Raw genomic sequence first — 27,643 nt, 5'->3', positions numbered from 1 at the left:
TCTTCAATCAACTAACTGTCTGACTGTGCTTGCATCCTGCAGCCCGTTAACATAATATTGCGTTTAATATTGCGTTTTTGTATAATTACCACTGTCCATTGACATAATATGTCACAAAAATAAAAAATAAAATAAAATAAAAATCAAGCTGTCATTTCATGTGCTCTTGGGGGGCCCCTGGTGGCCACAGGGGCCCTAAGCAGCCGCTTAGTTCGCTTATGCCTTGGGCCGGCTCTGCAGTCAACTATTCAGACCTCTCCTCGAAATCCGAACACAATTGTTCAAAAGCGACGCATACTACCAGGTGTTTACAGACTGTGATGACGCGTTTCCGCTGTATTTATCAGCGTAAATCTCGCACATTTTTTATATTATACATTTTTTTTTTTATATATTTAGTGTACATTTACAACATTATTCTTGGTGTTATATTACCCTGGAATTAGTTTTAAAAAACTAATTACCACAGCTGCTGAGAGAGTGACAGTAAATTTGGCATCTTCACCCATTTTACTCTTAATCCACCGCTCTTTATTTATTTATTTTTCCTCTTCCGGAAAGTCATTCAAACGTAACAGTGGATTTGTTTCTTTTGCTCTTTGAGCAAATGGGTAAGTTAAAATAATATTTGCTCTGATCTCCTATCACCGCTGTCGAATTTAAACTGCAATCGTTTACTTCCACCTTCCAAAACCCGGAGTGTGAAAAAGGTCTATGGTGATGACGCCTATTGGCACCTATTAATACGCATCTTAATACCAGGCAATAAACAGGGCGCACACACGCACGCAGCGGGAGTGTGTGTAAGAGAGACAGTGAAGTCAAAACTGATGCACTAGGTGAAAATATTTTCTTATTTTTTTATCTGTCAAAATTACTGACTGCATTTAAATTTTCTGTCAATCTTTAAAAAATCGATAAATGACGGAGAATTTTCGGTTAAGGCAAATCCTGACCTCAAATCCTCTATCATGAAGGGAACCCTCGGTGTGGATAAAGTCTCGCGAGAGTCGCATGCGACTTTGTTGGGCGTATCTAGAAGGGATCCATCTCTCGTCAGTCTCGCGAGATTCTTACACGGTGTTAATTTGAAGTCGCACAGCAACGAGGAGCACTCGTAAAAGTTTATTTTAAATTGTTTGTTTTGATGAACAGTCAGTTATGATGATCAATTCAAGCTCTAAAATAAATATTTTACATAATAAATTTGAACATCTGTTACTTTCGGTCATGAAATATTGTTCACTGGAGAAGTACAACAATCTTCCGAAATGATGAGAGCCTGACTGGGTGGTCAAGAGGTAACATATTTATACCATGGATAAGGAGCCCCGGGTTCTAATATTCTCAAATGGAACATTATATTTTAATAAACAAAGACTGCATCCACACTTCAGTGGACGTATATCTTGAGTGGAGACACATTTGTTTGCATTTTTCTTTGCGATTCGACTGGAAAGGAGCGCGAGCTGCAGAACACAAACAAAATCTCCACAAGATTTGTTTGATACTTTCCAGTTAAAAGAGATAAACGTCTTTAAACAGCAGCTAGTTTTTTCAACACAAACACTTTTTAATTAATTAATTACTATTAATGTCAATTAAGTCACAATAATAGAATCTAAGATTCAAAGTAATATGTACCTTAACATTAACTTATGTCAGAATATTACTGTATCCTAGAAACATGGGATGCTATATGAGATTTCAAGAAGACAACAGGATTTCTTAATAATAATAATAATAATAATAATAATAATAATAAGTCAGAGGCTATTTAGACAGATACTATTTGCCCCTCTAATTAAATACTAACGGTGTCACTGCTGTGTGTTTATTTAGAGTCCCACAGACACCCTACACCAACCTATCACTGCGAGGAAATCAACCTTTATGTTCATTTTATTTATTATAAGTAGTATTAAAGACAAATATTAAGAGTGGAGACAGGAAACAGATGGGGAAATCTGGGTCAAAAGGAGGGTTATAACCCAGATCATCCGCATAGAAAAATCACATTCATACCGTCTTATCACATTAAGCCATTGTAGAGAGACTCAAGGAGCAGTTTGTCTTTTATTCATTTGTTTCCATAAGACTATTTCAGTGCAAATAGCCGCACTATGTGGCAGGTATTTACACCTAGTGCAAATAGTCACTCTAAAATAATGATGATGATGATAATAATAATAATAATAATAATGTTATATTATTGATATTATTTAAGTTTCTAATGCTTTCCATCATTAATACGCTGAGATGTGAGCAATGAAGCACAGGCGAAAGCGTCTAACAGAATGCGCATGCGCAAGTGGTTGACGATAGAGGGATCCCTTCTAGACGACCAACTTCAGTGCACTGTTTATTTTATTTATTTGGAGTCCTATAGAAACTCTACAGCTAGCCTTACCCCTCAAAATAATTTTCACCTTAATCCTACCCCTAAACATAACCCTACCCCTAATTATAGTAACAACAGATCTCGCGAGACTAGACATGTCCCTCCCCTAATTTTGGTCAAAATGGTTTAACCCGTTGTCAAGGTGCTCGATCCAAGCTACTGCAAGCATCAGCAACAAAACATTTGGTAGGCCTTAGTAAATACGAACACTTTACTGCTTTTTCAGTATTTACAACCAGGCAGACACCATTAACGGTTTAAAACAGGTTTTGAAGGGCAACGACAATGGTGACTTATTTCATTGTTAGCAGTCGTCCTGAGGATAGGAAAAGACACTCGCGCGTGATACCTTCAAACTAGCCGCTAGCCAAAGTTAGCGAACTGGGACGTAGGTTAGAAAACTTTTTATGTTGCTTAAAATAAAATCTTGGCGAGCAAAATTAATGTTGTTCCTTGCCGGATTAAATATTGGTCTGTCAAATACAGCCGTGTTTGTGACTGTAGATGAGAGAGGGGGAAGAAGATCATTTGCATCATTTGTTGTAGCTTAATCTCTTTATAGTGTATGTGTAAAAGGCTTTGCTTATGTGTCAATTTAAATGCATGTAAACCTTTTTAACGTTGTACTCTTTCAGTTATTTAGTGTTTCATGTTGCTCTTTTTTAATTATGAAGTGATGATTAGGTCAGAAGCTGGCATGGGCGGTTTGGCTGGCAAATGTTGGAAACCACAATCTGAACTTTGTTCTCATAAACACTCTTGGCTAATTTGCAAGTGATGAAAGGACTGCAATTCAGCTGTACTTGGCCATGGAGCAAAGAGAGGTATGGTGCCAGTCATTTATATACTTATACATTCAGCATATGCATTAAAGACCAGTTAATAAGACCATGTAAAGTGTCTGTAATGACAATTATGTGTTGTGTTGTTCATGGTGAATATACAGTATTTAGACATAGTTTCTTTACTGTACAGTTAAGTTTGTTTTTATAAAATAAAAAAAATAAAAAATAAATAAAAAAAAACAGCTGTTTCTAAGAATACATCTAAAGAACACAGTATATTGAGAGCAATTTTCTCAAACAGTGCTTCACGACTGTCAATTAGACATATGGGTGACAAGGTGAGAGTGTTCAAGAAGGTATTCAGTGTGGCCCCATTTAAAACTGTTGAGCCTGTCAAAAAGAAAAAAAGAAATGAAAAAAAAAAGACAGAAGAGTCATTGTGTTGTTTCCTACTAAGGAAAAAGAGCTGGAGGAGATCATGCTCCGGTTGCATAGTGACGGCCTTTCTCCTCAGGCTTCAGCAGAAGAACGTGAGCGTCACCTGTGGCGTTTGCTCCAGTGCAGTGAGGGCAGCCTGACCGCAGCCACTGAAGACCTGCATACTTTACGCACACAGCAGGCCAGCGAGATGAGAGAGGTGAGCCAACAGATGGCAGGCTGGGCATCCAGTCCACCCTAAAGAGTATATAATGATGGACTCCCTCATCAACATTTTAACATGACCACACACTGTTACCTAACCAAAACAAATTCCTTCTGTAGCTATTGCCTTTGTTGTGGTATATGATTGTGTATTGGGTTTTCACAAGGTGGAAAATTACGTGGAGCATATACGAAACATGCTGGAGGAGCGGGAATCTCTTACAGCGGAGTACGAACGCGACAACGAACAACTCCGTGCCGAGCTCGCACTAATGAAACACCAACAGGGTGAGTGTTTGATATTGTTTTTATCATACATTGGATTGGTCATACTAAACGTTGAGCCTTGAGGTTGTGTCCTTGGCTAAGTTCGGAATAGCACACAACCTACTTCTCTTATGTTTTCTTCAGTAAGAAATAGTAAGTGTTTGCAGATTTTGTTACCTAATTATACATTTGCAAAAATGCAGGAGCGTGTCCAGATGGGTGGCCTGGGGTGGCCCTGGCCACCCCTAGAATTTGATTGGCAAACTTAGGTTCCACCCCAATTTTTAAACTATGATTGGCCATTTCCCAAGTCAAGGGCCTTCAATAAAACCAGGTAGAACCATGCTGGTTTAAATCATAGCGGAAAGAAGTTTATAGAAATGACAGTTAATCAAGTGGACTCAGGGATTTATGCTGTTTTAAGTTGAGTTACACTTCATGCCACCCTTGAATGAGTGTGTGCCTCACATGGGCAACCCCACACAAAAAAGTCTGGTTACGCCACTGCAAAAATGTACAGTATGTCAAAGAGCACACTACTTGGAATACTGTATCCATTTCTTGACTCATTTGATCATACTGCCAAGAGTTAATACATTTTTACACAGAATTTGATTAGAAAAACAAAATAACTTGCTAAAATAAATGTATGTGGTGCTGAAAGGTAGTATGCATTAATCAGTTTGCTAGTATTCCATTCCGAAAATAGGCCATGTATCCTGCACACTTATAGTCTAGTAAACTTTCCTGAGGTGTTCCACTGTGTCTTAGACTCCCAGTGTAAGGAGTTGGTGGAGATGCTAGAGCAGGAGGGTCTAGCAGAAATCAGCCAGAGCAGTGCCAGTGAGCAGGTGGCCTATCTGCTGGTGGAGAGAGTCACTCTGCTGGAAAGACTGGAGGCTGCTGAGAGGAAGCTGGACACGCAGACCCTCACCGGCAACCTCAGAGAGGTGCATCTACAGGTAGCTCTACTGTTTATACAGTAGGTTCGATTCCCAGGGAGAGTCATACTGATAAAATTTATATAAAATGTATATAAGTCGCTTTGGATAAAAGCGTCTCCCAAATGCATAAAATATAATGACAATAATGGCAGTTTTTAAAGTTGAAACGTCTGGCCTTTTTTTAATTGTGAAAAGAAGTGGTGGCATATTATTATTTTATATCTTCCTCTTATGGAAACCAGGAGGAGCTAGATCATATTCGTCACACACTGGAAGAGGAACTCAGGCAGCAAAAGGAAAATATGAATAAGGTGAGAAGATCTTGAAGTGTCCCATGAGAAAGTAGCATGTTGTGTTAAGGAACACAGTGTCATGGACTCTGACAAGCTAGTTAAAGGGATAGTTCACCCAAAAATGAAAACTCAACTGTCATCATATACTCACTCTCATGTCATTCCAAATCCATAATCATGCTCACCCACTTTTGTTTTTTTGTGGAACACAAAATGGAGACTGGAATATATGGAATATTAGGCAGAATGTAAGGGACTGCCTCAGTCACCATTCACTTTCATTGTATAGAAAAAAAAAACAGGGTTCCCGCTGGTCCTTAAACTATCTTTAATTCAGTTTTCTTAAATTTAAGGTAATAAAAAGTCTTAAATATCGCAAATGGCATAACAAAAGTATTATCATTTAAAGAGGCCTTAAATTGGGACAGAAAGACAGGAATCGTGACATGGCCTGATGTGATTATTACATTTCAGGAGGATACGATTTAATTAAGTAAATGCGTGCACTGTGTCCTTCAAAGTGAAGATGTGGCACTGTTGCACATTCTCCAACTACAGGGGAGCTTGTGATACTGTTTCCAGCGGTTGCAGAGCGGTATGCGATCACTGAGTATCGGACATGTATGACAAGCGATCACATGATTTACTGTTGATGAATTATGACAGCGTTTACTTTAAAGTGTTTACATAGCAATATGTTGTAGATTGTAAGAGTGCATATTTTATATCCCTTATCTGTTTAAATGAGCAGCTGGAAGCAGTGATACATGGACATTTCAAAATCCCCAGAGTCCCCAGTGTATTCCGAGCTTGTTTATAGTTAAAAGTCCTGTATTATGTATAAAATATTTTTTATGGGTATTATTGGTTGCACAATAAACTGCATCTGGGATTTAATTGAATTTGGACTCTTGTAGCCTCAGTCTGGCCCGCCCTGTCACACTTAGAATATTTTTTAACACATTCGATATAGGCTTTAAATTTTATCAACTATCTGCAGATTAATCTGTTATTGCTTTTCTTTCAAGACATTATCATATCAGCAAAATCCAATATCGGTCAACCTCTAATTAATATGTATTGATATAATAATGCATAAATACATTTTAAAGTGACCTGTGTGTGTGTGTGTGTGTGTGTGTGTGTGTGTGTGTGTGTGTGTGTGTGGAAATTTCTTGAGTATTTTAAACTGGCAGATATCCTGTTTTGCTGATAATCAGTATTAAGGCCTTGTTGAATATGTGTCCCAGCCTGTTTGAGTAAAATAATCTGAGATACATTGTTTATTTTAGGATTGTGTGTGTTTGTTCTGGTATGGACACAAAGTATTCATTTTATTTGTTCAATTATTAAAAAAGGTCTTTAAAATTCTTACATTTGAAAAAGGTGCAATAAAATTGAATGGGGACTGAGGCTCTCAGTCCTTAACATTCTGCCTAACGTCTCTATTTATGTTCCACAGATGAAAGAATGTCATAAGGGTTTGGAAAGGTTTGGGTGAGGTTCATTTTTGGCTGAACTACTGTAAATCTTTATCATGATTAACAGTGTCTCATCTGTACATAAGTGTTTATTGTATCTCTTCATGTATTTTATGTCATAATTTCTCCTGATTCTTTGTCCCTCCCTAAATGGACAGGAGTCATCATCAGTTCAAAGTCCTTGGAGGAAGTTTTTTGGTGTGCGCAAGGCTACACTAAGAGCACAGAACCTTGTTCCTGTATGTTCCCGTACCTGTCATAACTGTCCTGTCTTTTGATTGGGCTGATTGGCAAAAAAGGCATGACCCATATAGAAGTGTAAATCTTGAGTGTTCCCTCCACTCTCCACTGTCCTTGAGAGGATGATCCACTTCAAGCAGATTAGGGCAGCTCTAAAGTCACCTCATGAAATACTGCATGTCTTGCATCTACAATCACACAGCACAAAATAACTAGAGATCAACCGATATTGTTTTTTATGACTGACACAATATTTTTTTTTTTACAAATGTTTTATGTAGAATCGATTTTTAATTCATGTTTTATTTCTGCTTTTTGCCATAATGCTAACTAAATAACCAGTAGACTACAAAACAAAATAAAAAATAATATGCATTATAAATATGTTAATAATAATAAGAATTATAATATTATTTTTGACAAACAATATCAGTATTTTTGTTATTACAAAGTGGCATGTTTCCAAATGAAAATTTAGAGTAAGACTTTGCTGTTTATTGGTGGACCTGATATTAAAGTTTGTAACTTTTTCTGTGTTAAAATATTTTCTCCTATCCCAGTTTAATATGCAGAGACTATTAGTAAGCCGTTCATGGGTAAATTTTCTTGAAAACTGTAAACACTGTTGTAACTGTGTAACAGTTCGTAATAAGGAGAAAGCAGGAGCCGGGTGTACAGTTGACGTATCGTTTATTTTACACTCAAACAAAAAACAGCCTGCCGGCGGCAACTTAAATCGGGCTTTCTGCCACACACAATAACACGTCTTTAGGCACTCCAACGTTACACACATGCACGCACGCACAAAGGACAGGCGTGTCAGTCTCTCTCTGTCTAATCCGGTGTCTGGCTTCCTTTTACACTCCCGCACCCTCACTAGAACAAGAAACAGGTGTTCTCCTCATTATAAACAGGTGACACTCCTTGCCGTTCTCATCTCCCGATCTCGCTCTCCATTCACACACTAATGCACGACCACACCCCCCGCCACCACAATTGTGTTTCTGTTGCGCTGAGAAAATTGCTCTGTTTGTTTTGAGCGACACGCTTAGACCTGCCCCAACAACATTACTCAACCAATGGTGTGAGTTGGTGGCAGATCTATGTCTTTGTTTGACCAATGGCAGATGGGCGTATTCAGAAGGCTGTTTTGAAAACAAAATGTAATTTTGCAATTCCGTTTGGTGGCGCTAGTGGCGAAGATATTACAAACTTCAGCTTTAAGGAACTGATAACTAATTAAGTAGAAAGTTGGAATATCTGTAAAAAATATATAGTTAAAACCAGATCGATCTATCTCTAAGAAAACAACATATTAAAAACAGCTTCTCACAATGCAACTGACATGATCACTTTAACATCTCTCTTTACAGTCTGGATGCTAACAGCTCTAAGGCTTTCTCTAAGGGTGCTTACTAACCAGAGGCTCTTTGTCCCACCTTTACAGTTTTTTCTGATGATTGTAAAGGAAAGCAGGCACGAATTAAACTCTGTTCACACTGGAACATGATCTACATTCAGCTTGACCTGTGTTCTGTGGCACATGCATGAAACACACATGGATGCTGACATGCCTCCATCTTGCCCACCCAGGTCAGACATATTTATTTCTCACCGGAAACACTTGTTCCTCTGTAGGCCGACAGTGAGGAACTCAATAGAGAGCGCACAGAGCTGCAGAGATTGGAGAGGGATCTGGAAGAGGCTTCCAGTCGTCTTGCAATGGCACATAAAGAGATTCGCCGTCTGACTGATGAGCTGGATCTGGCTCGTAAAGTCCAGAACTTGTGTGGTAAGTGAATAACCATGAGGTTCAGCTTTTTTGTTGCTTCTACTCGTCTTACAACTGTTGGATGTTTATTTTTGCCATAAGTTTATGACATAAATTCTACTAAAATAAAATGTTCATTCCAGTACCTGACCTGCAGAAAACTGGGGAGGAAGTGGAACAGTTAAAACAGGAAGTGGACAAACTTAGACAGTGTGGTGAGATTATTTGACAGTACACCAGTATCTCATCCATCTCCCAAAATACACAATCTTCCTTTTGCCTTCTTTTGTGTTTACAGTCAACATGAAACAGCATTTGCAACCAATTTTAAGAGTATTTCTGAGTGAAAAAGTATATTCACTGAGAAAAAATAAAAAAATAAAAATAGGAAGGGATATTTTATCCAACCGATGATTGATTGGATGATGAAAAATTGGTGTTTCATACCAGAATTGAGCCAGACCTTAATGCAAGTTTTTTAAAACAATGCCTAAATAGCTATTTGGCAATTGGTTACCTTTATCCAATAGTCGGCACAGCCTAGGTGACATCAGGGGAAAAGGAAAGAGTTTTCAGAGGCTGAGCAAGTTATTACATTTTGATCAAAGATTACAAAGACAAAAATAAAAAAAAACAATACTTTGTGGGTCAATTTAAATTTTATGTTGACTTAAATGCAGAGAGAATGTGTTCTGGTTCTAAATCCAAATGTTTTGCAGATATGGTGGAGCTGCAGAAGGCAAAGGAACTCAATGAAAGACTGGATGGTGAGATCAGAGTGCTGAGGGATAGAGTTCGCACCTTGGACACAGAGAAGAGAACACTTCTTGAACTGGCAAGAATAAATATTATATTTATTGTTAAATATTTTATTTAATATAATATATATAAAAAAATATATTTTCAGTACCTTAACCTACTCTAACTGTAAGACAGTAAAGTATCCTTTTTATTTCTGAGTAACTTTATTTGCAGATTAAGAAAATATAACATTTTAACAGTTTTTGCTATATTTGGTGTACAACAGGTTGAACAGTCGAAGATGCACTCGAATCAAGGAATAAAAGTGACCTTTGAGCATAATAAAATGCACTCTCCACAGGTGAGTCAACAGAGGTGAATTTTTCAAAATTGCACATCTGTACACATCTGAGGTGTCTTATGCTCAGAGTGCATTAGTTATTTCACTTTACTTTTATACTTTTGTAATCTTTTTTTTGAAGGGTTTAATTTGCATATATTATTGGATGATGCAAATATTAATTTAATGCTTGTAGATTTTCCTTGGAAATGATTTATGGTTATTTTTTTCTCAGGCTGTTGGGAATAATATCAGTCATGATCAATCACCAACTGATGAGGGCGAGATACTCCACAAAAGGTAAAACCTTGCACTCCTTTATTTAATGTTGCTACATTCATGTTCTATATGAATCAAGATGCTGATATGGCTGCTGTGTGTTCGCAGGTGTCGGAGGGAGTCTGAAGATAAGGACAGTCGCCTGCGAGAGCTAGAGAGGAGGTTGCAGAAGCAACAGCAGGAGCATGAGGAGCTGGTGGAGAGGAATGAAGAGCTGGAGGCGCTGCTGGGGGAAGCGCAGAATGCAGCTAAAGAGGAGCAGGAGCGACACGAGTGTGAGGTGGAGGGGTTACAGAGAAAGGTGAGATGTTTTCACAATGCTAGTTTGATCACTGTCATGTCATCCACCTTGGGTTGAATGTTTTATAAAAACCACCTCATCTTTATCCTAGATTAAAAGTGTTGAGGAAGAGCTGAATAAGAGAAACACTCAAAAAACTGTTAAGAAAGATGAAGATTGGTTTAGAGAGACTGATTCTGAGGTAAAGAAAAAAAACGACTTCAATGCAGTCCTTGCAGAGTGTGTGGTAGCAAAAAAAGGTATCTATTTTAATTGTCTTTTACTCTAAAGCTCAAAGAAAGCATTCAAGAGAGACTTAAGTTCCTTGAGGGTCGTCTTGTTGAGGAGAAATGTTGGAGGAAACAGCTGGAGGTGGACTTATCTGTATCCAAGTCTGCTTTAAAAAAGGAGAAAGAGGTACTTGTCACATTCTCGCATCATCGTTGTCACATTGCTGATGTTAGAATATGGAAAGTTTGCCAAAAACAGTAAGTCATGCATTATACATATTGCATTATGCAGCCGTTTAGAAGAATTATAATAAAGTGATCTGAGACCATAAAACTGAAGATGCAAATTAAAATGCTAAATGTAGAGCATTAATGCTACAAGGCCATTTTGTGAACAGGTCATGCAAAGAGACCATGAGGAGCTGAAGAGGTTACGTGTAGAGGTTCAGAGACTGGAGGCAGAATGTCAACAAGGGAAGACACTTAACAAGAACCTCACACAGATTAAAGGAGAAAAGGGAATTTTGGAAGAAAAGGTAATTAAAATTGAATGATGTCATGTAATTATAGGTTTACACCCTGGAGAAGATAATATGTATTTGTGTAAATGAATCGATGATGAATTTGAATTTTTGAATTTTTTAATGTTGGGATGCTCTGATATTCTTACTGTTTTCTGCAAAATACTTGCTGAAGTTAATTTTGTCACTCTGCAGGTGGCTCAGTTGGAGCGTGCTCAGACCCGACTCCAGGACAACCTGACTCTTCAGACAGAGAACAGCCGGGCTGAAGAGGAGCTGAGAGAGAGTAGGGGGCAGATGGCAGAGCTTAAGACAGTGGTGGAAAAGCTGAGAACAGAATTGACACGACTGGAGAAGGAACACTGCACTCTAAGGTAAGGTGCTCTGCAAAAACATCATTGTTTCCTCCATTTTTTTCTGTATGATGTTTTCAAGATGCCATGTTCTACTTTTTTGAAATATTTTCTTTCCATTTATAACAAACAGTTCTAATTTAGTTGTACCCGACCACTTTCTCACTGACTCTTAGAACTAAAGGCTGTTTTTGCTATTACACCTTAAAGGGATAGTTCACCCAAAAATTAAAATACTCTCATCATTTACTCACCCTCATGCCATCCCAGATGTGTATGACTTTCTTCTGCTGAACACAAACAAAGATTTTTAAAAGAATATTTCAGCTCTGTAGGCCCTTTCAGTGCAAGTGAATGTTGACCAGACCTTTCAAACTCCAAAAATCCCATAAAGGCAGAATAAAAGTAATCCATACGACTCCATTGGTTAAATCCATGTCTTCAGAAACGACCTGATAGGTGTGGGTGAGAAACAGATCAATATTTAAGTCCTTTTTTTATTAAAAATTCCCACTTTCACATTCTGATTTTTTTTTTAAATAAAAAAAAATAAAATAATTTTAAACACTTTTTAAAACAATAATAACATATTATTCTGCACTAGTCATGCCAACATTTCTTTTTTCAGGAATATTAGCTTTTAAAGAGACTTTGACCTTTTTTTCTTTTTTTTTTTACTGTCTCTGGACACCACATGACATTTTTTACTTTAAGCCCCAGAAAAAATATCAATATGACTTTAAACTCAGAAATTGGAAACATGCTCATCATAGAAGAGGTGTTTTCAAGTAAATGGTTTGTGTGAATTGCATTTTTTAATAGGTCTGGACAAAGATTAGCATCACTTCATAAACACTTAGGACACATGGCCATAATATGCACCTGTTACCCTCTGTTATTGTATTTATGATTAATGCTGTGAAAAGAATCCACGTTATGATCATGAAAAAGTTTTTTTTTCTAGATCGCTCGCACACTTTTTTTCTACTCCAATAACCGAACTATTAAAGGAAGTTTGGGCTGTTTCTATGAAGGATGCTTAAACAGTGGTGTAAAAAAGCGTTTTATGGGTGAAATTTGTTTAACTGTTTGAATTAAAACCATGTACATGTGATACACTCGTCATAGCAATATCTTACTTTCTGTTTTCTTCTTTTTAAAGAAATACAAAATATTTTCTTGTACTGTTCTCCTGGCCATTTTTGAAAGTGCGTGAAACTTTTGTAAACTTGCACTGCCTTCAGTGGCGTACGTTTCATGTGAACACTAGGAAGGACAAGTCAACCCAGCGCTGAACTCCGACATACCTGTTTGCCAGTGTTCTCAGATAACCGGCATCTTTTCGCAGTGGAGAGAGAGCTCGCATGCTCAAGGTGCCAGATTACGTGACTAAAGTGTCTCCCTGGCAGAATTTTTCCAAACTGTACAAGTGTCAAGATCTAACTGGGGGATTTCACCTATAGAAATCTGGCAACCCCACAAATGTCGAAATCTAATTCTGACCGGCTAATCGACCTTATTTAAAATCTGTTATTTATCAAATGTAGAAAATTACATATTTTACTTGCATGATAAGTAATCCATGACACTATTGATCTAAAGGGGATGGAAAGGGGGATGGTGGTTTTACAAGGGGGATGATTTTTGGTATTTCTTGCAACAAGGGGGATGGCATCCCCTCACATCCCCCCCTTAATTCGAGCCCTGGGTATCATGATCTAGCAATGAACAGTAATTTTTTTCTTGGTTAATGATAAATTATAATTTATTTAAAAGCAGTTGTTCATGGGTACAGTTCAAGTTGAAGTGTTTTTTTTATTGTCGACCATATACAGTTAGTACAGTACACAGCGAAACGAGACAATGTTCCTCCAGGACCATGGTGATACATAAAACAACATAGGACAAACACAGAACCACACGAGACTACACAGACTGAATAAGACCTACACATTCTACATAAAGTGCATGTGCAAACGTGTGCAAAAAGTGCAGGACAGTACAATAATTACTAAAAAGGAAACAGGACAATAGGCACAGTAAGAGACAGTAAGAGACGCAGCGCCGACCAGTACACATTTCTAATCTGAGTAGTGCAAAAAAATGACACTTTATAAAAATGCAGAATGTAAACATAACATACTATGAAATAGTGTTCTATGGACATAGCAGTTATTGAGGTAGCAGCCAGGTATAAAGTGACAATGAATTAAGTGCAACTCTGGACATGTGCAAAAGTTGGATGGTGTACAGGTGTGTGTGTGTGTGTCAGTCCAGTCTCTGAGTATTGAGGAGTCTGATGGCTTGGGGGAAGAAGCTGTTACACAGTCTGGCCGTAAGGGCCCGAAAGCTTCGGTACCTCTTGCCAGACGGCAGGAGGGTGAAGAGTTTGTGTGAGGGGTGTGTGGGGTCATCCACAATGCTGGTTGCTTTGCGGATGCAGCTTGTGGTGTAAATGTCTTTGATGGAGGGAAGAGAGACCCCGATGATCTTCTCAGCTGTCCTCACTATCCTCAGCAGGGCTTTGCGGTCCGAAACGGTGCAAGTCCTAAACCAGGCAGTGATGCAGCTGCTCAGGATGCTCTCAATAGTCCCTCTATAGAATGTGGTGAGGATGGGGGGTGGAAGATGTGCTTTTCTCAGCCTTCGAAGAAAGTAGAGACACTGCTGGGCTTTCTTGGTGTTGAGGGACCAGGTGAGGTTCTCTGCCAGGTGAACACCAAGGAATTTGGTGCTCTTGACGATCTCCACAGAGGAGCCGTCGATGTTCAGTGGAGAGTGGTCACTCTGTGCTCTCCTGAAGTCAACAACCATCTCTTTTGTCCGTCAGCTGCTGCACTTCCTCTCTGTATGCTGACTCATCGTTCTTGCTGATGAGACCCACCATGGTCGTGTCATCGGCGAACTTGATGTGGTTCAGGCTGTGCATTGCTGCACAGTTGTGAGTCAGCAAAGTGAACAGCAGTGGACTGAACACACACCCTGAGGGGCCCCAGTGCTCAGTGTGGTGTTGGTGGTGGAGATGCTGTTCCCAATCCGGACTGACTGAGGTCTCCCAGTCAGGAAGTCCAGTATCCAGTTGCAAAGGGAGGTGTCCAGGCCCAGCAGGTCCAGCTTTCCAATCAGATGCTGTGGAATGATTGTGTTGAATGCTGAGCTGAAGTCTATGAACAGCATTCGAACATATGAGTCCTTTTTATCCAGGTGGGTGAGGGCCAGATGGAGGGTGGTGGCGATGGCATCGTCTGTTGAATGTTTGGGACGATACATGAACTGCTGTTGGTCTAGTGAGGGGGGCAGCTGGATCTTGATGTGCCTCATGATGAGCCTACTCGAAGCACTTCATGATGATGGGTGTGAGTGCGACAGGACGGTAGTTGTTGAGGCAGGACACTGAAGACTTCTTCGGCACAGGGATGATGGTGGTGGCCTTGAAGCACGTTGGAATGATGGTAAGAACATCTGCCAGCTGGTCTGCACATCCTCTGAGCACTCTGCCAGGAATGTTGTCTGGTCCAGCAGCCTTCCGTGGGTTGACTCTACGTAGAGTTTTCCTCACATCAGCCATGGTAAGACATAGCACCTGGTCATTGGGAGGAGGGGTGGTCTTCCTCGCCGTCACGTTGTTCTGCGCCTCAAACCAAGCGTAGAAGTCGTTCATCGCATCTGGAAGGGAGGCATCATTGTCACAGGCAACTGATGTTGTCCTGTAGTTGGTAATGGCCTGGATGTCCTGCCACATGTGCAGTGTGTCGCCGCTGTCCTGGAAGTGACTGTGGATTCTCTGGGCTTGTGCGCGCTTTGCCTCTCTGTTGGCCCAGGACAGTTTGGCCCTCGCTGTTCTTAGGGCAGCCTTGTCACCTGCTCTGAAGGCGGAGTCCCGGGTCCTCAACAGCGCACGCACCTCCGCAGTCATCCACGGCTTCTAGTTGGAGCGTGTGGTGATGACCTTGGAGAAAGTGACATCATCAGTGCACTTGCTGATGTAGCTGGTCACTGATGCTGTGTATTCCTCCAAGTTGGTAGAGTTGCCATATGTTGCAGCCTCCCTGAACATGTGCCAGTCAGTATACTCAAAACAGTCCTGAAGAGCAGAGATGGCTCCTGCTGGCCAGGTTTTCACCTGCTTCAGAAGCGGTTTTGTGCGCCTGATGAGCGGTATGTATGCTGGGATTAGCATAACAGAGATGTGGTCTGAGTAGCCGAGGTAGGGGCATGGCTCCTCTAAACAGTCTGTCAAGGTGAGCATTCTGCAGTTTGCTAATAGCCCCATACAGTTCACAGAGCGCTTCCTTAGCATTAGCACTGGGGGGAATGTAAACTCCGGTTGTAATGACAGTGGTGAATTCCCGCAGTAAATAAAAAGGTCTGCATCTAACAGTCACAAACTCCACCAGCGATGAGCAGTAGCTAGAGACTAGCATAGAGTTCTTGCACCATTCAATGTTGATGTAAACACACAAGCCACCACCGCGAGTCTTACCGCACAGAGCTGCATTTCTGTCGGCACGAAACGAGGCGAGCCCGTCTAGCTGAATGGCGGCGTCCGGAACTCTGTCGCTGAGCCATGTCTCCGTGAAAACAAAGACACAGCAGTCTCTAAACTCACGCAGCTTAGTCTGCTGGAGTCGGATGTAGTCCAGTTTATTGTCCAGGGAGCAAACATTTGAGAGCAGGATAGACGGGAGAGCCGGCCAGCTAGGGTTTGTTTCTAGCCTAGCATGGACCCCGCCCTCTTGCCGCGCTTCCGCTTCCTCGCACACCGCTTACGACATCCCCTCCCCCGGCCACCGGCATCAGGCGACTCCGAGGACTGGAGGCCTAGTCTCCGCAGCAAGCCAAGGTCGCGTAGCTTCTCCTGCAGGTCATCATGCAGCTTGGTTGTTGCATGATTCTTGTATTTGAGCAGTGTCTGGCGATGGTAAACACGAACACTGGTTGCTCCGATGTCCATGTGCCGTAAAAGTCGGGCTAAGAAACAAAAAAATAGCACCTTTTTGGATCCGGAGCGGCCGCTGCTTGCTACCGCGCCGCCATCTTGGAAACAGTTGTGCTCAAAAGTTTGCATACCCTGGCAGAAATTGTGAAATTTTGGCATTGATTTTGAAAATATGACTGATCATGCAAAAAAACTGCTTTTATTTAAGGATTGTGATCATATGAAGCCATTTATTATCACATAGTTGTTTGGCTCCTTTTTAAATCATAATGATAACAGAAATCACCCAAATGGCCCTGATCAAAAGTTTACATACCCTTGAATGTTTGGCCATGTTACAGACACACAAGGTGACACACACAGGTTTAAATGGCAATTAAAGGTTAATTTCCCACACCTGTGGCTTTTTAAATTGCAATTAGTGTCTGTGTATAAATAGTCAATGAGTTTGTTAGCTCTTACGTGGATGCACTGAGCAGGCTAGATACTGAGCCATGGGGAGCAGAAAAGAACTGTCAAAAGACCTGCGTAACAAGGTAATGGAACTTTATAAAGATGGAAAAGGATATAAAAAGATATCCAAAGCCTTGAAAATGCCAGTCAGTACTGTTCAATCACTTATTAAGAAGTGGAAAATTCGGGGATCTCTTGATACCAAGCCAAGGTCAGGTAGACCAAAAAAGATTTCAGCTACAACTGCCAGAAGAATTGTTCGGGATACAAAGAAAAACCCACAGGTAACCTCAGGAGAAATACAGGCTGCTCAGGAAAAAGACGGTGTGTTGTTTCAAGGAGCACAATACGACGATACTTGAACAAAAATGAGCTGCATGGTCAAATTGTCAGAAAGAAGCCTTTACTGCGCCAATGCCACAAAAAAAGCCTGGTTACAATATGCCTGACAACACCTTGACAAGCCACACAGCTTCTGGCACACTGTAATTTGGAGTGACGAGACCAAAATAGAGCTTTATGGTCACAACCATAAGCGCTATGTTTGGAGAGAAGTCAACAAGGCCTATAGTGAAAAGAATACCATCCCCACTGTGAAGCATGGTGGTGGCTCACTGAAGTTTTGGGGGTGTGTGAGCTCTAAAGGCACAGGGAATCTTGTGAAAATTGATGGCAAGATGAATGCAGCATGTTATCAGAAAATACTGGCAGACAATTTGCATTCTTCTGCACGAAAGCTGCGCATGGGACACTCTTGGACTTTCCAGCACGACAACGAGCCTAAGCACAAGGCCAAGTCGACCCACTAGTGGTTACAGCAGAAAAAGGTGAAGGTTCTGGAGTGGCCATCACAGTCTCCTGACCTTAATATCATCGAGCCATTCTGGGGAGATCTCAAACGTGCGGTTCATGCAAGACGACCAAAGACTTTGCATGACCTGGAGGCATTTTGCCTAGACGAATGGGCAGCTATACCACTTGCAAGAATTTGGGGCCTCATAGACAATTATTACAAAAGACTGCACGCTGTCATTGATGCTAAAGGGGGCAATACACAGTATTAAGAACTAAGGGTATGCAGACTTTTGAACAGGGGTCATTTCATTTTTTTCTTTGTTGCCATGTTTTGTTTTATGATTGTGCCATTCTGTTATAATCTACAGCTGAATATGAATCCCATATGAAATAAAAATAAATGTGTTTTGCCTGCTTACTCATGTTTTCTTTAAAAATGGTACATATATTACCAATTCTTCAAGGGTATGCAAACTTTTGAGCACACCTGTAGATTATGTTAGTTGATGATGCAATAACTAATGTTAACATACACAGATTTTAATAAAAAAAATAAACATATTTGCATATGTACAATACAGTACAATACTGTACATTATATATATATATATATATATATACATATATATTTATACTTTTTAATATATATATTTTTATTTTTAATTTTATTGAATAATGTGTATCTATATAGTAAAAAAAAACAAAAAAAACAACCAAAAACAGCGTATTGTATACTGTACAGTGTATGTTATTATTTGTATATTGTTGAGTGTAATTATGTGTATAACAGATGTTTAAATTGTGTTGTGTTAATTTGATGTTAGTGTAAATTGGTATATGTCTCATCACTGTCACGACTGCTATGTTGATCGGAACTGCACCCAAGAATTTCACACACCATTGCACTTGTGTATATGGCTGTGTGACAATAAAGTGATTTGATTTGATTTGATTTTGATTTGATATGTTTAAATAAACATTAACCTTGATTAATAAGTGCTGAAAATGTTGTTCATTGTTAGTTCATGTTAACTAATGTAGTTAACATTATGTTTTGTTATGTTATGTAATCTTAATGAATACAACCATATTGTAAAGTGTTACCATTATATGTAAATGCCCTCTCTTATGATTGGCTAACTACTTTGCATGTTAAATGAATACTAATGCTTGCTTACAGGTTGCAGGTTTCCCATAAGGTCTAATATAGTTGGTACTTCCCCATCCTTCAATAGCAGAAAAACAGAACATTATTTTTGGTAAAACTCTTGTACTCTGTAGAAAGCATGTTGCAATATCTTTTGTGTGTGTTAGGGATGAGCTGATGGAGAAGCGTGGGCATGTGATGGAGCTACAGAGGGAGCTCAGTGAGAGAGCCCATGAGAGGCTTCAGAATGACGGGGAGAAGGAGAGACTCAGTCTGGAGCTCTTGCATGTGAAACAGCAGCTCCAGAATGCCAGAGAGCAGATACCCAGATCATCACTGGAGCACATTACCAACCACAAACCTTCTGCAGAGGATGAGGGGCTTTGTCAGGTAAGAAACATATCTGGACCTGTGTTTATGTTGTTTACGTACTGTATGTTTCACTGTCTGATAAACTACTTCAGGTTGTTGTAGTGAAGTGTTTAAAGACCGGAGTTCTCACGGTTATGGAAAGCATGGAAATTTCAGAGAATTGTTTACAAAATTGTGAAAAATGAATAGTCTGTCTAGAATGTCATGTCATGTACAAAATGTTAGAAAGTAAAGTTTCTTCTAATTTCTTTAGTGAGAATACGTTTTCAAAGATTTTCTCTGCTTGAAATTATTCCATTATCTATTGCCATCGTGAACTGGATGAAAATGGATTAATTTGTCAAAAAGTGTGGAAATGCTTTAAGGTCTTGGCTGGAAATGAAAGAGTTCCTGCCACAAGGGCTATCCATGAACTACCACCATTGTGCCCTTTTCTGTTGTACTTGGGATGTTGTTTCCTGAATACCTTTTGTCTGACTTGTAAGCTTATGTATGGAGTGTTTGATCTGTTAGCTGAAGTTATATGTAAACTGTTTGGTGTTCTGTGCTTTTCCTTCAGCTGGCCTGCGTAAAGTCAGAGATGAGTAAGCTACACTCCACACTGGAGGAGGAGAGACAGCTGGCCAGCCAACACCAGCTTGCCCTGCAAGCTCAGATCTGTGAAGTTCAAGCCCGGGCTAAGGTCAGCCCTGCTCACCAATTTTCACACATGTGCACAGCATAAATGTCATAATATTCTGAACTTTAGAGTGAACATCTAATTAAAAAATGTGTAAATGGTGTTAAAAAATATTTGCAGATCTTAAACATTTACTCATATATTGGAATGTACTCTGTTTATCTGCACAATATGGTTGGTTTGTGGTTGTTCACAGGCCCAAGACTCACTCCTGCAGCAGAAGGGAGAGGAAAGCAAACAGCTTAGGCAGGACCTGCAGAGAACCCAGAACCTCTTCACCTCTGCTGAGCGTGAGCTTCGCTATGAGAGAGAGAAAAATCTAGATCTTAAGAGACACAATGCACTCCTAGATCAAGAGAAGATCAAGGTAAAACATGTGCAAAAACAAGAAAAACTTGAAAAAGCCCAAGAAAATATTTAGGATGCACAGCAATACTTCTTAGTAGGGATGGGTAGGATGTCCACTGATGACTACTCATTTGGTGAGGTTCACTAGTTTCGTAGCATTGACAGGTGGTACATGTCCCTACCACTTTTTGCCTTTGCCAATTTTGTCTTCACCACAGGTGATTTTTCATGTGTGTTATGATAAGTGGTGATCCTGTATTGGAGCGGGCGGCGATGTACTTTCATGCATCCAGACATGCTCTCTACTCGCTCCACTGTTGTGCAGCTCGCACTCCTTTCAAGTTAAATCACAAAGCAAAATGCAAACAGATGTGTCCCTGCTCATCATATACTGTACATCCACTGATGTACAGATGCAATCTTCTTTTATAAAATTAAAAAGTTATATTAGAGCAGATTAGAACCTGGAACTCCTCTTACTAGAGGTGAAAACTTTACCATGAGACCAATCAGTCATTCTGGCTTAAGCTACTGACCCATGTATTTATCCACTGACTAACAAAATCCCAGTACTGATAGTGTTAGCTGTACGGATCAAGTTATCAAATTAAAAGTAAAATATTATTTGACGTTATTTGCACACAATGTAATTAATAATAAATATTCATTTTTATGTTTTAATTATTCATTTTCCAGTTTTGCATCTTTGTGGAATCAAGTTTAAAAAATATATTTTTAGCTATGTGCAGAGTTGAAGCAGGCCCAGGCCAAAATAGCCCAGCTGGAGGGAAGCACAGCAGGGCAGGTGGTAGAGCTGGCGAAACTACAGCAGAGGGCCAGAGATTTGGAACTGGAGGTGGTTAAAAGCGGTCAGAACAAAAAGACTAACAGCAGCTTGATGGAGGAGCTGAATGCAGAAAGGGCACACGTGATCGCTGCAGACAAGAAGGTGTGTGTTTAGAGCAGGAACATAGAACAAAGTTGAAATTTCTTGATGAGTAGAATAGTAAGTTTTCCTTGTTTTCCAGTAAAAATATCTTAACATCTTGTTTTAAGCATAAATCTAACAAAATTTAGTGAGGGTTAAGTTTAGAACAAGAAATTTTTTTAAACCAATAGGGTAAGAACTTAAGATATATTCTCTGAACACAAGCCTCAATTTCAAGCTTCTCAAGTAAATCTGTTGTTTAAAATATGTTTTGATATTTTTATCAAATTTATTTTTGAATTGTGGTGGTTGTTTGGCCGCATTGCTAGAAAAATAGATGTTTTGCTTAGTTTGTTTTTAATTTTAAATTAAAAACTTATTGGACATGTTTAAACTCTGCAGGTTGTAGAACTGCAGCAGCAGCTGAAGAACACTCTGCACCAACTGCGTCTGGAGCAGGCCAGAGCAGGAGAGACCAGCAAACTGGAGAGAGACACAAGAGACATGTCTGATAACCTGTCTGCCCTCAGAGCCAGACTGCAAGAAGAGCAACTCCAGAGGTCAGCACACCTCACTGCATCACAAGCCAAAACACTGGGCAACCAAAGACTGAGTGTGACGTAATACCATACCCTACCCTGTGCTGTTTTTGTTTTCTGATAGGAAATTACTCGAGCAGAAAGATGAAGAACTCCAACAGCAAGTGCGATCATTGCGGGCGAAAGAGGCAACTCTGACACGCACTAACTCAGAGCTGTCTCACCGCATACAGGAGCTGGAAACACGACTGCAGGTGCTGGACAGTGAATTCAACGTGGCCAAAGAGGAGGTCTGTGATGTGAATCTAAACAGCTAGCAAAAAAACTAAGCATACCCTAGCCTTTGAAGGAAGCTGCCAATCTTGGCAATATTCAGCAAGCCTGCTCAATCGGTTTTGGAACAGAGCTAGTATCATTGCAGTCAGCAGTTTTCTCATGTGTCTTACAGCAGAGACTTAATCAGAAGAGCTGCCACAGGCTGGAGGAGCAGCTCCTGTCATCCCAGCATGAGTCTGAAAGACTGCAAGAGGAACTGAAGCAAGTCATTCAACAGCTCGACTCTAACATCAGGTATAGAGCCATTTATCTTTTAGCATACACTGAAAAAACATGTGAGTGGTGCAAAGGTACTTGTAGATGATCTGATCTGTACTTGTAGATGATATGGCATTTGTTATACTGCAGGAGATACAATGAGAAACAATCTCAGCACAAAACCAAGTTGCGTAGAGCCAAACAGATGTTCATGAAGACAGTAACCCAACACGAGCACAGGATCCAGAAGCTGGAGAATGATCTGGCTCTTGCCACAAGTCTTTCAGAGAAAGTGAGACAGTTCTTATTTCTGAAGACCAGAACTTAAATTTAAAACTCTATGTAACATTACATGTACTTCACCTGTGTGTACCTATGAGCAGGAGAAGGACTGGATTAGGACTGTGACGGAAGAAAATGACCAGCTTCTCCTGGAAAGACGAGAGCTTCTGCAGAGAATAAGTGAGGCAGAGGAGATGGGAAATAACGGACTGAGAACAGCCACTTCAGTCCAGCAGAGGTAATGGTTAAGATACTCACTGAGCATTTTATTAGGGACACTTCTGTTGTTGTAGCCCATGCACTTCAAGGTTCCACATGTTGTGCAATCTGAGATGCTATTCTGCTTACTACAATTGTACAGAGTGGTTATCTGAGTTACTGTAGACTTTCTGTCAGCTCGAACCAGTCTGGCCATTCTCATTGACCTCTCTCATCAACAAGGCGTTTCTGTTCACAGAACTGCCGCTCACTGGATGTTTTTTGTTTTTGTCACCATTCTGAGTAAACTCTAGAGACTGTTGTGCGTGAAAATCCCAGAAGATCATCAGTTACAGTAATACTCAAACCAGCCCGTCTGGCCCCTACAATCATGCCACAGTCGAAATCACTGAGATCACATTTTTAGGTCTCACTTATGTTGAGATGTAAATTTCACACTAAGGGCTTAGTAACTACTAGTAAGTTTGTAACGAAGTCAGTGCTTAATTTGGTTGCACCACCTGTTTTTAAGGCAAAACTTTATTAGGTCTTAAGCTCTCCGTAAAGCGATGCGTAGTCGCATATTATGACGTTTAGCTGTATTTATCCAATAAGCAGCCTTCAAATTTGTACACAGAAGTGTCAAAAAGCCGTGAATTTTAGTTTGATATTGTTACGGTTAATGTTCAAACCTTGTTTGCTCACATAACTGTCGGCTCCAATAAATTATATCCCCATTGAAATATGATACGTAATAAAAGAAGATTTAATAAATTGTATATTATCCTATATAAATAATAATATTCAAGAACTGTATCTAAAATTAATAAGGGGCAATAAATAAATACTAATACAACAGGCTGGAAAAATAGACATTTATTTATTTATTTTATTATCTTGTGTGTTGAAACTTGACACAGGAAAGTGCACCGTTAGATCAGTTTCATGCTGAAGGGTCGCTTTAAAAGTTCTTTACATAGTATTCTCTCTTGTAAATGTAAACGATTGAAAATTTCTACTTCATCATACTAAAGGATTGAAGTCTGTCACGCAAAACATGAGCTCATTGATGTCATTTAATCAGTCTTCTTTTTTATTCCAGCTGTTGCTCCTGGTTGGAGGCTTACGTAAATATTTAGTTTACATGTAGCAGGGTTACGTTCTACCTAAGTTTAGTAGTAGTGCACAAATTGTGACTTAGTGCCCATTTATGCCACAACTAGGCTAAGTTGTAACTTATGTATATCTTGTGCAACCGGCCTGTGGTGTGCTGCTGCCTAGCCCAACCCAATTTCCAACACATGCAGTATCTACACACTGTATCTGATTAGGCTTGTAGTTGTACATATCTTTGCACAGAGGAAAGTTTGCAATGTGTACAGTGCTAGCTGCCTGTGTAACAAATGAAATTTATTTATTTATTATTATTTATTATGTCAATAGATTAAAATTTTTAATCAAATTAATTATATCATATGCATATTAATGATATATTAATGATATAGAAAGGCCCCCACATAAAAATAAATATATAATGATTAAATAATTATAAATATAATAATTCAGATAATTAATATATACCTTACATTATTGTTGCAGATAAGGGAAGCATTGATTAGGCAATAAAAATCAGTTGCTCTAGAATGCTTTTAAAAGTTTTTTAATACTGTTGCATAGTATTAATGTAACTATTGGCTGGTTTCACTAGTAATTAAATAAATGGCATTGTAACAATTGTCTACATAAGCTTTGTACATATATTATGAATCAGTTTGGTTGATGGCAATGAAAAACTCCACATTATTATTATTTGGAACTCTGTTTATATATATATATTTTTAACCCCACTAATTGCTCCCAGCAAATAGAAGTAAACTAAACTGAAACTGAAGATAAAGATCTTGTGCCCTCTTCTGCACTCGACAAGAAAGTAGAGAAAAAAATATTAATGCTCTCTTTGTCCTGGTCTCTCTCAGGGTTAAATTCCTGGAGATGGAGAATAAACAGTTGCAGGAAAAAACCCTCACGCTGGCCAATCAAATAGGAATTCTGGACCGTGCTTTGAGAAATCTTCAGTCGCTGTGTACTGTTGAGGTACGGATTTATTAATCAGTAATTATGCATTTTTTATATATAAATGTTCTGACTATGAAAGTTATGTTTGAATTATTTGGATTTTTGTCTTAGGAGGTCAAGAAAATGTTTCCTTCTGGAGCTCATCCTGATGGCCTGTTGCGGACATCAACTCCCAGGTATAATTCAGATATTTCATCATTGTCAGTATAACAATTTGCACAATGCTTGTCACAAAATAAATGTTAACGTCTTCCATTGCAACATCTTGCTCTAGTCCAAAGCCTGGACTCTGTGACTCTTGGGGAATATTGGATGCCATTCGCAAAGTGAAAGAGTGTGAGTCTGGAATGAAGAGCCTGGAGATCTCCTCGCCTGTGCTTGTTTCACAGTCCACTGAGATAGGATACCTGAATGTGACCTCCTCTGTGGCTCCCAACACCAGATTAGAGCAGGAAGAGAGTCTCAGTGCCACCAGTGATGAAACCTAAGAGAGTTACAGTGTTTTTGTGAAATGCCATTACAGACTTTGCCAACTGTAAATCTGAAAAATCACTGGATCAGTCTAAGCTAGTTTAGGCTGTGTAGGAATGTGTTTCATGTTTTAAAGAGATCGTTCACCCCAAAACTAAAATTGTCATGATTTACTGACCCTAATGTCATTTTAAACCCGCATGACTTACTTTCTTCATCAAACTCAAAAGGAATTAACTAGCAGAATGTCCAAGCCACTCTTTTTGAAACAATAAAAGTGAATGGGGACCATTGAATGGAAAAGAGTGGCTTTGACATTCTGCTTAATATCTCCTTTTTTGTTCCGCACAAGAAAGTCATATAAGTTTCTGGAGGGTGAAAAAATGATGACAGAATTTTCACTTCCGGGTAAACTACAGTATCCCCGTAAGTCTGAATTTTATTTCCAGATACTTTATTATTTTTTTAACAGGAGTGTAAACACATGAATTATTATACAGGCTCATTACAGCTGGGTTGAATTCATTTGCATCGCCTTTGTGGCTCACATCGAGTCTGCAATCGAGATGTCTTGAGATTTTAGATGCTGTGGTCAAAATAGCCTTGTCTTTGGCCAGTTCTGTTTGAACATTTGCCCAGAGGCCTGGAAAATTATATATTTCCTGTGGCAAATCTGTAAGATGCCATATGCATTTTTTTTAATACATTTACCTTGTGTGGTACATTTACCTAATGGGACATTTATGGAGAAGCACTTAAAGAACTATTAATCTGATGTTCAGATGGTACAATCTGCATGTGTTCACAACTGAAATGCACTATTGCCTTTTGATAAGCAGTAAGTATTGTAAATTAACAGTGTTTTGTTTTAGTGAGATCTGGTAAATTGCAAATGCAGTATAACCCCTTGTATTTGTCATCAGACAGTCCACACAAAGATGGACATACCTGTTCGAGACAATAACTGTGTGACGTAAGAGTTGCTTAGTTCACTGTGTAAAGACAAAAGCTATAAAGCTTACTTTCATTATATCTTTATATCTTCTTTTCAGGGGTTAGTTGATAGAATATGTGGGTTGTTGCTTCTTTAGTGTATAAGAGCTAATTTTGTGTTACTTGATTTCACATTTTCACTATTTTGTTTACTGATAAATTAAAAACTGCAGTCATGAAATTTCAAAATATGTATTAAACTTGGGTCTATACTTATGTGTAATATATGCCATAAGTACTATAAGTGACGTGTTTCTGAGGAATAATTTATCACGGAAGAAAACAAACGAGCAAAAAATAAAATATGGAGCTTGTTTCGTTATAGGCCCAGAGAGCATTATCAGTCTTACGATATTGTCTTTACTTATAGAATGGGTTCTCTATTTAACAGGGTGAATATGAATCATTTTTACAGTAAGTTTGAGTTTTATAGATTGTGTTCTGTTCCATGATTTCTTTGCACTCCCTGTGAGTTTTGTTTGTAGTCCTCAGAGACTGAAATTACCTGTGATCTGTGAGCAAAGTCATCTGATGTAGAGAAATATTGTAGTATCATTTTAAACTGTGGCAAAAGGATCGAGATCCTGTAGTAGTGCCTGTACATTATGGGAGCATTGTGTATTGTATCCTGCTGCTATATAAAATCTTAGGATGCAACTTTCACAAAATATTCATATAGGGCTCATGTGGAACTGCAAATGACAGTGTACGAGGTACACATTGAAAAAGCATGTATTTTCCTAATAAACTTATTTTCATGGGGTCTGTTTGATTGTCTATGACTAAATTGTTTTTACAAAATTGAGCAAAACTTCATAAACCACACACTGAGATTTTTATATTTAAAGTGCCACCACTGACCCAGATACATTAATGATTACGCCATGCATGGACAATACAGTGGATAGAAGCTTATTTATACAATCAGGGTGTTGCGATTTCATTTCAATTACTTTTCCTAATAATTATGTTTGTTTTCTTGATTTTGTTGTTTTCAAGGGTCACATAAATTATGGACAATGTTTGCCATGATTTTCTCTTAATTTCTGGCTTTGCCTTTCAATATCTGCAATTTTCAATAGGGTTTGCAGACTTTTGACTGTTATTTATTTGGTGAAATGATATAGCATATTTATATAGGCAGGGCCCAACCATCTTGATTCATTAGGGTTACTCACTGGCATGTCATGACATCTGTCACACACTCACTGACCACTTTATAAGGTACACCTGTACGCCTACTTATTCATGCGATTATCTAATCAGCCAATTGTGTGGCAGTAGTACAATGCATAAAATAATGCAGATATGGGTCAGGAGC

At 39.2% G+C, this 27,643-nt stretch overlaps 1 protein-coding gene across 5 annotated transcripts; it reads left to right on the top strand.

Moving 5' to 3' along the window:
- The first annotated feature begins 2,532 nt into the window (after positions 1-2,532).
- Positions 2,533-27,080, top strand: LOC127419736 (coiled-coil domain-containing protein 30-like). 5 transcript variants are annotated; one of them, XM_051661400.1, is made up of 29 exons: positions 2,533-2,587; positions 3,076-3,225; positions 3,701-3,823; positions 3,996-4,116; positions 4,867-5,057; positions 5,282-5,350; positions 6,972-7,052; positions 8,692-8,845; positions 8,968-9,039; positions 9,544-9,659; positions 9,852-9,926; positions 10,141-10,205; positions 10,293-10,485; positions 10,577-10,666; positions 10,756-10,881; positions 11,093-11,230; positions 11,411-11,589; positions 19,070-19,292; positions 19,834-19,956; positions 20,150-20,320; positions 21,041-21,250; positions 21,632-21,789; positions 21,893-22,058; positions 22,217-22,338; positions 22,453-22,594; positions 22,686-22,822; positions 24,759-24,876; positions 24,970-25,034; positions 25,133-27,080. In XM_051661400.1, the coding sequence occupies exons 2-29, from the start codon at positions 3,211-3,213 to the stop codon at positions 25,344-25,346; spliced, it is 3,657 nt and encodes a 1,218-aa protein (XP_051517360.1). In that variant the 5' UTR covers positions 2,533-2,587; positions 3,076-3,210; the 3' UTR covers positions 25,347-27,080. The 5 variants fall into 5 exon arrangements, with proteins under 5 accessions (XP_051517360.1, XP_051517359.1, XP_051517356.1 ...); XM_051661399.1 differs by having other exon boundaries at positions 3,644-3,823; positions 22,220-22,338; XM_051661396.1 differs by having other exon boundaries at positions 3,644-3,823.
- Positions 27,081-27,643: the final 563 nt, after the last annotated feature.

This window comes from Myxocyprinus asiaticus, chromosome 29 (assembly GCF_019703515.2).
Source record: "Myxocyprinus asiaticus isolate MX2 ecotype Aquarium Trade chromosome 29, UBuf_Myxa_2, whole genome shotgun sequence".
Lineage (NCBI taxonomy): Eukaryota > Metazoa > Chordata > Actinopteri > Cypriniformes > Catostomidae > Myxocyprinus > Myxocyprinus asiaticus.
The sequence above is the reverse complement of the archived record's forward strand: the minus strand, read 5'-3'. Positions and strand labels throughout refer to the sequence as shown.

Coding starts and splice junctions, on each gene's coding strand:
- LOC127419736 (XM_051661396.1), top strand. Junction 5,351..6,971: donor AAAAGGAAAATATGAATAAG/GTGAGAAGATCT, acceptor CTAAATGGACAG/GAGTCATCATCAGTTCAAAG. Junction 25,035..25,132: donor TTGCGGACATCAACTCCCAG/GTATAATTCAGA, acceptor ATCTTGCTCTAG/TCCAAAGCCTGGACTCTGTG.